Below are 11793 nucleotides of genomic sequence, written 5' to 3'. Positions count from 1 at the left end.
AAAAAAAAAAAAAAAAAAAAAAAAAAAAAAAAAAGAGGGACTAAAATATGCCACTAAAGAAGCCTGAATGGTCAGAATTCTAGGCCCCAAATTTTTTACCTATACTGAAGTGGTTAGAATCAGAGGCTAGCCATTTTCAGGATTCTAGGTACATTATAATAAAATAAATAATAATAATAATAATCTCTCACTATTATGGATGCCCATGAAATTTCAGACACGGGGTGACAACAGTTGAAACTGATGGTGTTCTAGCCATGCCAACTTCAGCTCTATTACAAATACCCAAACACCGAGATTGCAAACGGCCTCTCGCACCGCAATTCCTAAAATGTGGTATCAGCCTGCTGGAGATGAACACATTCTGGGTGTCCTGGTGCATGAGTGGTCTCTGTGCCAATAGAATCCACGTGCTGGATGCATGAAGTGCCCCACGCAGCCATTACTTAAAACAAAACACCCAACTAAACTCAATGCGGCACTGTAACTAATAATGGCTTTTAGTACAACTGAAAGCCTTCCCGCAGCTATGGCAAAGAGATGCTTATGTCTTACTAAAAGATGTTTGAGGAGGGAGTGTTTGTGGGTGGAGGGGGACCGAACAAGATGTGGACAAGCAAATTACAAATATGCTGTACCCTCTTGGAAAATAATGGACACTGAAAATTGTGAAGGAAGCTACCTAGCCACATTTAGACCCTGCAGAGAATACATCCAACAGGAACACTCCATTCTTACCTTTCGAATTGATTTTCAGCAGATAGGAGCGCTCTAGAGTCTTTAAAGAAAGAAAAGCATCTCAGTTATCAGTCGCTCAGATTCCAGTTTAAAAACTGTAGCGATTAATGCACAAAGCTCTGGGACCAAAAACCCAACTCTCAAGCAGCTTGGCTCTCCCAGTACCAGGTTTCCTATACAAGCTCAGTTCTCTGCTCGTCTTCAACCTTATTACTGATATAGCATCCAAGGTGGGCTAGATGCTATCCAGTCATACGTCAGCAAGGTCCCTGCCCTGAGGAGTCCGCAATCTACGCAGACACAGTACAGATAAAGGAGTGAATGCATAATGAGGTTTAGTACTTGCCTTCGATCCATGGTTTTGGTAGAGGCTGGCGGGGGGGGGGGGGGGAGGAGAGAGAGAAGAGAATACTATTTCCCTCAATACACTTCCTAATACTGTCATCATTAATTACGTTTCATACCTAAGGACTAACCTAAGTGCCTAAGAACTAACCAAGATCAGAGCCTCATTGTGCTGGGCACTGAAGAAACACGTGGTAGACAGTCACTGCACCAGAGCTTACAATCTAAGAGACACGGGTTGGTGGAAATGTGTATAACAGAGTAGACAATGCAATGGTGGCAATCATGTTAGTTCCACAAGATCGGATGGGGAGAGGAGGGGAGCTGAAATAGGTTAGCGAGGCGGGCGGGGATAAAGTAAATGGGAAATCAAGCGAAGGAAGAGGAGGAAGGTTAAGAGGGGCAGCTGTGGAGACAGGCTGAGGTGAAGACACTGGGGAGGGTGGGAAAGGGAGCTGGAGCAAACAGCAATCAGCACAGGGGACAGAACGTCTAATCAGAAGTGTAGAAATCTACATCGAGCACATCACCGGCCACCGACAGTACAAGGAGGCGTGAGCCAGAGTGACATCGTTCTCCCACTACGAGAAAGAGACCAAGTGACCTTCTCCGCTGGATCATATGAACTGGAACCATAAACTTCCTGAACATTAAATCTCACCAAATGAGGGTCAATCCATCCTCATCACCATATCCACTCATTATACTCCACACCCGAACATAGCCACTCTATGAACTTCATACCCTCATATCTCAATGTCTGTACTTTGACCCATCAACCTTTTACCCCCAATCGGGGATATTGCAGATTATGTATTCCTCATGCCACTTTATCTTAAATCAAACTTTGCACCCTCGATAATCTGTATGTTATTCCCTGATAACCAGAAACTTCTATGCTCAAATTCTGTTCACTATTGTTTTTTTTAACATCATCTTAATAAAATACTTAATACTGACGGCATCATCCATGTCTCTGCTTATGCCGCTGCTCTACCAGCTTGAGTCTCTGGCTGGCTCCTCCCTGAAGTTTCTTTTCCTTAAGTCCACATAGCTGGAGGAGGGGGATGCCATAGGGATCCAGTGCTGGGGGTGGGGGGCATCTCCCCTGCCCAGTTCTGAACTGGGGGGCTGATTTTGTTAAGGAGGACAGAGCTAGGGTTTAAGTGGCCAATCCCATGAAGTGTCGAGCACCCTCGGCTCCTACGGACTTCAGTGGGCATCTCAGAGGGTTGGACCCTAAACGGCTCTGTGACGGAGCAGGGAGCGGGGCAGATTTGACCTGGGAATGTTGCAGGGGGGTTGCAGTGGGGATGTGGGACTTCCCTTGAAGGAAGTTACCTGAGCTGTAACCTGAGCCAGGAGGGGGTGGGGAGAATTAACACCTTCTGCCCGGGAGACTAAACAAAGGAGAGGAGGAGCTGGGAGGAGGGGGAAAGAGAGGAGCTGCAGGAGAAGTTTTGGTTTGGTTTCAGTTTGGGCTGGGTGGTGCAACGCAGGGAACCCCAAGCTGGGGTCTAAGCTCCCTGAACCTCCCAGAGGGACCTAATTGAGTGGGGTCTGGTCGTACCTACACGCTCTGCTTGAGACTGGGTTCCTGTCCTTAAATAAACCTTCTGCTTTTCTGGCTGGTTGAGAGTCACAGTAAATCTCAGGAAGAGGGGTGCAGGGCCCTGACTCCCCCACACTCCGCGACAACTGGAAGCAGCGGTGGGATCGACTGCACCCCATGGACGGCACTTCCTGCAGTAAGTGACTGGGGAGCAGTAAAACGAAGGGGGATTGACGGGGACCAGGTGTGCTGAAGAGTGAGAGAGAGACGGTTATTACTCCTGGGAGTGTGTGACCAGCGAGAAGGACTTCTGCAGTAACAGGGTCCCCCGGGGGGATCGCAGCGAGTGGTCCCAGGGGCGGAGGAGTCTGCAGCTCGACCCTGGCAGAGAGGTGGTGACCTCGAGAAGGGCTGGCACACTAGGGGTCTCCCTGGGAACTGTGGGGAGCTGTGAGCACACAGGCCGGTGAGTGGCCATCAGGAAGATGTATGCCAAGCGGCTTAAGAGCGACCTGATGGAGCTGTGCAAGCAGAGGCGGCTGCGCAGTGGGAGGCTCACCAAAGAACAGCTCATTGCCCAGCTGGAGGCGGAAGATCGCGCGAATGAACTGATCCCTATGTCTCAGGGAAGCAGCCTGGCAAATGCGGCGCAGGCACCAGTGTCTGTCCCAGCTGGGAGTGGTCAGCCGGCTGCTGAGGGCTTCCCGAGACCCCTCCTTCCTATGCCTAGGGGAAGGGTGGGGAGGAGCCCAGCAAATACTGAGGGCGCTGGGACCCCCCCCGGCCAGCAGGGGATCCTCCCGGCGAAGCTCGCCGGCCAGCAGAGGATCCTCCCGGCGACGTTCGGCATCCGTGGAGCGGAATTGGCTAGAATGGGAGAAAGAGCTAAAACTGAGAGAGCTGGAGGATCGTGAACAACAGAGACAGCATGAACGGGAGGAGAATGAGAGACAGACAGCATGAACTGGAACTGGCGAGACTGAGGGGCAGCGAACCCCCGGCTGCGGTGAGCGAGGGGGGACCCAGGACTGCACGGAGCTTTGATAAGTGCATCCTGGCCGCACGCAAGGAGGGGAAGGACATGGATGACTTCCTGGATGCCTTTGAGACAGCCTGCGAGCTGCACCGGGTTGATCCCGTGGACAGACTCCGGGTCCTTACCCCCTTACTGAACCCCAAAGCCGTGGCATTGTACCGCCAACTGAAAGAGGCGGAGAAAGGGGACTACAAACTATTCAAAAAGGCCCTGCTACGTGAGTTTGGGCTGACTCCTGAGATGTACCGGAAAAGGTTCCGGAGTCAGGATAAACCCCCTGAGATCTCATATCTGCAACTAGCCGTCCGCATGGAAGGATACGCCAGCAAGTGGGCTAATGGGGCCCAGATGAAGGAGGACCTGGTTAAACTGCTGGTACTGGAGCAACTGTATAAGCGGTGCCCATCCAACCTAAGACTGTGGTTGGTGGACAAAAAGCCAGAGAACCCGCGACACGCAGGGCGGCTGGCCGATGAGTTTGTAAGAAGCCGGTCAGGGGGTGGCAGGGAGGAGCCCCAAAGGAACAGGCCCGCCGCGATGCAGAGAGAAAGTCACCCGGGTACCTCCCAAAGGGGGAATATGGGGAATCCCCTCCCAAGGGGAATGCCCAGCGTCAGGGACAACCGACCGGCTCGAGGGGACCCACGGGACATAAGCTGCTATTACTGCGGCCGAAGAGGCCACGTTCGGGCCCAGTGCCCCAAGCTCAAGGACAAACTGAGCAGACCGAACCCGCACCGGGTTAACTTGGTAGAGGCCCAGACGGATGAGGGGCAGGCTTCTCACGCAAGAGGGGCTGGCAGATTATCAACTGCTCAAGAGAGAAGGGCCCCAGGCCAGCTTCTCTGGGGGGCCAGATGCTCCGGATTCAAAGTTCTCCGTTTACAGAGTGGGCGCGGGGCTGTCCCTGCGGGGCGAGTGCCTTGCTCCCCTGGAGGTGGATGGGAAGAAAGTTTATGGATACTGGGACACGGGCGCAGAGGTGACACTGGCCCGGCCCGAGGTGGTGGCCCCAGATCGGGTGGTGCCCAACACCTTCCTAACCCTGACAGGGGTGGGCGGGACCCCATTCAAGGTTCCCGTAGCGAGGGTACACCTGAAATGGGGGGCCAAGGAGGGCCCCAAGGATGTGGGAGTGCACCACCATTTGCCCACTGAGGTGTTGATGGGGGGGGACCTAGAGGACTGGCCAAGCAGCCCCCAGACCGCCTTAGTCGTGACCCGTAGCCAGAGCCGGCGAGGGGCACTACGCCCTGACCTTGGGAAGGATGTCACACCGGAGGCACCGAACCCTACCCGGGTGGGGAGGGAACATCCAAGGACAAGGCTCGGGGTGGCTGGGGCTTCCAACCCAGCCGACGAGAGGGAGCAGGTCCCCATCCCTTCCCCAGCTGCCGAGTTCCAGGCCAAGTTGCAAAAGGACCCCTCCTGCGGAAGCTAAGGGGCCTGGCTGACCTCAGTGTGGTACAGACCATGATGAGAGGATGCAAGGAGAGGTTCCTGTGGGAGAAGGGGTTCCTGTATCGAGAGTGGGCTCCCCCAGGGGAAGTGGAGTCGTGGGGGATCAGGAGGCAGCTGGTGGTTCCCCAGAAGTTTCGCCACAAGCTACTGTACCTGGCCCATGACATCCCTCTCGCAGGGCACCAGGGGATCCGGCGCACCAGGCAGAGGCTGCTACAGAACTTTTACTGGCCCGGGGTCTTCACCAACGTCCGGCAGTACTGCCGATCCTGTGACCCCTGCCAGAGGGTGGGGAAGGCCCGGGACAAGGGGAAAGCAGCGTTGAGACCTTTGCCCATCATAGAGGAGCCTTTCCAGAAGGTGGCCATGGACATAGTGGGACCTCTCAGCAAAACAACCTGGTCTGGGAAGAAATACATCCTGGTGGTGGTAGATTTCGCCACCCGCTACCCCGAGGCAGTGCCCTTATCGTCCATCGAAGCAGACACTGTGGCAGATGCGCTGCTGACCATTTTCAGCCGAGTGGGGTTCCCCAAGGAAGTCTTGACGGACCAAGGGTCCAACTTCATGTCGGCCCTACTCCGGTGCTTGTGGAAGAGATGTGGGGTTCGGCACAACTGGGCCTCAGCATATCACCCCCAATCCAACGGGCTGGTGGAGAGGTTCAATGGGACGCTAAAAATGATGCTGAAAACATTTATGAATCAGCACCCGCAGGACTGGAACAAGTACTTACCTCACCTGCTGTTTGCGTACAGGGAGGTACCCCAGGAGTCTACCAGGTTTTCGCCTTTCGAACTGTTATATGGAAGGCGGGTAAGGGGGCCCCTGGACCTGATAAGAGACGAATGGGAGGGGAAGGCCACTCCTGATGGAGAGTCAGTGGTGGAGTATGTCCTGACCTTCCGGAAACAACTTGCCGAGCTCATGGGCCTGGCCAGAAAGAATCTGGCCAGAGCCCAGAGGAAGCAGAAGGTCTGGTATAACCACACAGCACGGGCCCGCGCCTTCGCCACTGGGGATCAGGTAATGGTCCTCATCCCCATGAGAAAAAACAAACTCCAGGCCGCCTGGAAAGGGCCCTTCAAGGTTGTCAAGCAACTAAACGAGGTAAACTATGTGGTGGAGCTGTCGAACCGGGCACACCACCACCGGGTGTACCATGTAAATATGATAAAGCCATATTATGACAGGGGGAATGTGGTGTTGGCCGTGTGTGGACATTGGGAGGGGCAGGGAGATGACCCTTTAGTAAATCTATTCCCTGGGACAAAAGCTGGCTTCCCCCTGGAAGCAATTCCCCTCTCTAATCGGCTAGCCCCTGCCCAGCAAGCTGAGATCGGAGGGGTGCTGCATCTGTACCAACAGCTGTTTTCCAACCAGCCTGGACGCACTCATCTGACTGTCCACCGGGTGCAGACAGGATCGCACCCGCCTATAAAATGCTCCCCCTTCCGAGTCACAGGGAAAACTGCTCAGGACCTGAAAAGAGAGGTCAATGACATGCTGGCTTTGGGAATGATCCAGCCGTCTTCCAGCCGTTGGGCCTCGCCGGTGGTGCTGGTCCCCAAAAAGGACAGGTCGATCCAGTTCTGTGTGGACTATCGGAAGCTCAATGCCATCACTGTAGCCGATGCCTACCCCATGCCCAGGCCTGACGAGCTCCTAAACAAGCTGGAAGGTGCTCGGTACCTTACCACCATGAATCTTACAAAGGGCTATTGGCAAGTGCCGCTGGATGCAGATGCCAGGCTAAAATCGGCCTTTATCACCCCTCTGGGGCTCTATGAGTTCCTGACCCTGCCCTTTGGCCTCAAGGAAGCGCCGGCCACCTTCCAGCGCCTGGTGGATCAGCTACTGAGGGGGATGAAGAGTTTTGCCGTGGCGTATATCACTAACATCTGTGTCTTTAGCCAGACCTGGGAGGACCACATGTCCCAGGTTAGACAAGTGCTGGACCGACTCCAGGAGGCTGGGCTAACCGTAAAACCGGAGAAGTGCAAGGTGGGGATGGCTGAGGTATCCTACCTAGGCCACCGGGTGGGAAGCGGCTGCCTAAAGCCGAAACCAGCCAAAGTGAAGGTGATCAGAAACTGGCCCGCTCCTCAAACCAAAAAGCAGGTCCAAGCCTTTATGGGGATGGCAGGGTACTATCAAAGGTTCGTGCCCCACTTTAGCGCCATAGCCGCCCCCATCACTGAGCTGTGCAAAAAGGGGAAGCCAGACAAGGTGGTCAGAACCAAGGAGTGCCAGGAGGCTCTCCGGGCGCTGAAGGAGGCTCTGGTCAGTGGCCCAGTTCTGGCAAACCCAGACTTTAACAAGCCCTTTATGGTGTTCACCGACGCCTCAAACACGGGACTGGGGGCGGTGTTAATGCAGGAAGATAAAAAGGGGAAGAGACACCCCATCGTGTACCTGAGCAAGAAGTTGCTACCCCGGGAGCAAAATTACGCGGCCATCGAGAAGGAATGCCTGGCCATGGTGTGGGCCCTCAAGAAACTAGAGCCATATCTCTTTGGGCGACACTTCACCGTGCACACCGACCACTCTCCCCTGACCTGGCTGCACCAGATAAAAGGAGCCAACGCCAAGCTCCTGAGATGGAGCCTGCTCCTGCAGGATTATGACATGGACATGGTCCATGTAAAGGGACGTGACAACCTGATAGCGGACGCATTGTCCCGGAGAGGGAGCCCTGAACTTCCCCAGGTCACTGATCAGAGTAACCCCGCTCAGTTCAGTCTCGAAGGGGGGAGAGATGTGACGGAGCAGGGAGCGGGGCAGATTTGACCTGGGAATGTTGCAGGGGGGTTGCAGTGGGGATGTGGGACTTCCCTTGAAGGAAGCTACCTAAGCTGTAACCTGAGCCAGGAGGGGGTGAGGAAAATTAACACCTTCTGCCCGGGAGACTAAACAAAGGAAAGGAGGAGCTGGGGGGAGGGGGAAAGAGAGGAGCTGCAGGAGGAGTTTTGGTTTGGTTTCAGTTTGGGCTGGGTGGTGCAACGCAGGGAACCCCAAGCTGGGGTCTAAGCTCCCTAAACCTCCCAGAGGGACCTAATTGAGGGGGGTCTGGTCGTACCTACACACTCTGCTTGAGACTGGGTTCCTGTCCTTAAATAAACCTTCTGCTTTACTGGCTGGTTGAGAGTCACAGTAAATCTCAGGAAGAGTGGTGCAGGGCCCTGACTCCCCCACACTCCGCGACAGGCTCCCTGAAGAAGTGTGTTTTAAGGGTGGATAAGGAGGAGAAAACAGAGGCAATGCAGACTGGCTGTGGGAGAAGGATCTGTGCAGCAGCATGGAAGAAAGCACAGAGATGAATGGGAGAACACGCAGGGGACAGATGTGTAGCTTGTCTGAACAGTGGGGGAAAGCTTTTATCAGGAATACGAAGACCTGATGTGTTTGGATTCAGTTACTCCTCGAGGAATAGCATGTGCAAAGCAGAATCCTGGCAGAGCGTCCAGTGCCTCTGCTGCAGGGAACTTACAGCCCAAATGCTAGAGTGGAACACGCCTTTGCCCAGGCCTTGTAATACATCAACCCAGCTCAAAGTGGCTCCAGCCTCACACTGGGAAATTCTGCAGACAATCAGGCCAGAGTATTTAGCTTCCACATCTTTTCCACTTTTCTTCTATGGAGAGAAGCTATTTGGCATGTAGACTTCAGAGTCATTACAAACAGAGGTGCTGGGCTTCAACTGGCCCTGGGCTCTCATACACATTCATCCGTTCTTCCTGCTTTCTCCTTCAGTAGTTTCAGTTTATGCTGGGCCTGTGTCCTGTTCCTAAATCCCAACTAACACAAACTAAAGCAGTCAAGCATGCACGTCCACCACAATGGTGCAGAAGCTGTGCAGAGGGCTAAACACATGAGCATATACTGCAATGCTGAGTGACTGTGGAGAGCACCATTGCACACGATCCCAACCAAAACAGGTGGCTTTATTAGTCACAGCACAAGAGTGTGCTTCCCTGTAACGTTTTCCACCACCATTCCCTCCAGCCCCAAGGCCAACTAACCATACACTCAAAGGATTTAAAGGTGCATTAATGGATATCTTGAGGCTGTCAAAAATAGCACTTGTGCTAGATAAAAATGGCACCGTGAAGCTTTCAGAAAACAGTGGCATACGACTCAGGCACCACAGACAAAGCAAGGCTGAGAAATCATAGAGGAAGGAACACATGGCTCATTCAATTTGGCCATTGTTTTTTGGAAGCCACCTTCATTACTACAGTCTCTTTCTGCAGCAATGAAAACGATTTGGGTTTTTTTCCTTAGGTTGTTAAGGCTTTGAAAAAAAACTAACAATCTTCACTCTCACAAGAAACCTGGTCTTTACCTTAAAGCCAAAGTAGTTGTAGGAGAAGTCTCTATCGTAGATGATGGCAGAGTTCAGGCGCTGGGGATGAAACAATTCAGAGACAGGTTAAGCACTTAGACTGTGGAAACCATCTACCCTAACATCAGACCCACACAGCTTCACATTACAAAAACAACGGTGCTTATTGTTCAGTGCCTCTGGTTTTCATGCTTCTGGCCTCAACATGACTCCATAGCTACAGGCACCAGGCAGAAAACCAGCGTATGCAAGGCTTTCTTGGCAAATGCAGCTGGCATCCTATGCTAAGTATTAATGAAAATTCCACTAAGGGCAACATCCTGGCTTCTGGCCCTGCTCACCCATACACCTGCATTCTAGTTAGACCTCACACAGGAAAATTCAGAACAAAATATCATACTCAGGTTGCAACCTAAAGGAGACAGATAACAAACCTCATCTCTCTCCTTGAAAGACTGTTCTCTATTAAATAAATGAGGAGATTCTGTTATTTTATTAAGTTAAGAACCAACCACTCTTTGTCCAACTACCAAATGGGCCTCAGACACTCTAATCTCACAGTGCTGGGGGCCATATAAGATCAGGGATAGATGTCCTTCATATAACAGCATCAGAAGTATCCTTCAGTGGTCAGAATTCCAAATGTTGTTGTCCAAAATGGAGCAGTCACCGTCTGTGTTAGTATTTACATCAGCGCGTGATTTTTTTTTGGCCCTACAACCAACATGGTTTACTTTCGTATTTAGAAGTTTAAAATATCACAGAACATAGTTTGCTGGATCTTAGAAACATCAGATCCCATGAAGTGCTACATACATCTTTGTTAGCCAAGACAATGTCTAGCGTTTCCTTGGCGATCATTGGAGAGTGTCTGCCATTATGAGGGTTTACATAGTTGTACAAATCTTCCATGACATCTACGAAGGAAATGGAAAGAAGAGTCAAAGAAAAGCCATTCACAGACTTTTATTTACACAGTCTGAAAACTATAATTACAGACATTGAACATGCCTGGACCACCGCACTTCTCCCAAACCTAGCCCACACGAAGTGTCTTCAAAATATACACGTTTGTTTGTTCTTCTACCTGTCCAATGGCAGGGAATATCTACTACTCAGAAGCCCCAGAATAATTTGCTTTTATGAAAGAAATTCTAGGAATACAAAGTGTCCAGTGGAAGTCAGACAGATGCTAAATAAGCCTAGTCCATATAAAGTTTACCAAATGGGTCTTGGCTAAAAGTAACTTAAAATTTTAATTTATTCTCTTCTCATCCTTACACAGATGTTTCTATTTTAGGATGAGAAGAGAGAGGCAGTGAGGACATCCAGGTTTTAACAGTGAAGTGCTCCAGTAGAAACTATTCATTGGAACATTTCTAACAAGAAAGGTAACTAAGCTTTCTCTATAATGTGGGCAATACTACATAATCAAACTCTCTCAGCGTATGTGCAGTGTGCCCAGCCATTCGATAGCATCATCATCCACCAGGTGACGAGCTGGTGGAATTAAACGTCTCAGATACACAGGCTCAACACTTAATCACTCCTGTTTAAGAACAAGTTTACCATAGTCCTATCCTCTAATGCTCCAAGCTCTCCACTGGCTCCCTCCTCAACAAGGGAGCACAGGTTGTTACTCAAGTGCCCACAGACACACTCACCACTGAACACTTTCTTGGTTTCTTTGTGCAAGTTGGAGACCGCGATCCTTGCTGCTAGGATGGCATAGTCGGGGTGCTTGGTAGTGAGGGTTGCGGCTGTCTCAGCAGCCAGTGTATCCAGTTCCACAGTTGTGACACCACTGTACAGACCCTGGATCACCTTCATGGTGATCTGTGCCTGGGGAAATCAGAATTCTGCATGTTAGCTACCTGTGTTTCAGGGACAAAACCATCCTTACAGCAACAGTTTAGAACAGGGGCAGGCAAACATTTTGGCCTGAGGGCCGCATCGGGTTTTGTAAATTGTATGGAGGGCCGGTTAGGGGAGGGGATCATGGCCTGGCCCCCACCTCCTATCTGCCCCCCTCCCCTGGGACTCCTGCCCCATCCAACCCACCCTGTTCCCTGACCGCCCCTCTGGGACCACCACCCCATCCAACCCCTCCTCTCATTCCTGACTGCCCCCCCGCAGGACCTCTGCCCCCATTCAACCCCCTGTTCCCCTGCCCACGACCACCCCAACCCCTATCCACACACCTGCCCCCGACCACCACCCCGAACTCCCCTGCCCTCTATCCAACGCCCCCTACTCCCTGCCCCCTTACTGCACTGCCTGGAGCGCCGGTGGCTGGCAGCGCTACCGGCGCACCGC

At 52.1% G+C, this 11793-nt stretch overlaps 1 protein-coding gene across 1 annotated transcript in view; it reads right to left on the bottom strand.

The window, feature by feature from the left end:
* The window catches only part of RRM1 (ribonucleotide reductase catalytic subunit M1), a 30495-nt gene extending 19182 nt beyond the window's left edge, over window positions 1-11313 (bottom strand). The window contains exons 1-4 of the mRNA XM_034759289.1: window positions 11142-11313; window positions 10294-10394; window positions 9478-9537; window positions 739-778 (exon numbers count right to left, since the gene is read on the bottom strand). Of these exons, the coding sequence (XP_034615180.1) occupies window positions 739-778; window positions 9478-9537; window positions 10294-10394; window positions 11142-11307 (367 nt within the window). The 5' untranslated portion in view covers window positions 11308-11313. The remainder of the gene's footprint in view (window positions 1-738; window positions 779-9477; window positions 9538-10293; window positions 10395-11141) is intronic.
* Between the last annotated feature and the right edge of the window lie 480 nt (window positions 11314-11793).

Source organism: Trachemys scripta, chromosome 1 (genome assembly GCF_013100865.1).
Source record: "Trachemys scripta elegans isolate TJP31775 chromosome 1, CAS_Tse_1.0, whole genome shotgun sequence".
Classification (NCBI taxonomy): Eukaryota; Metazoa; Chordata; order Testudines; family Emydidae; genus Trachemys; species Trachemys scripta.
Note: the sequence above shows the minus strand (reverse complement) of the source record. Positions and strands in the feature narration are given on the sequence as shown.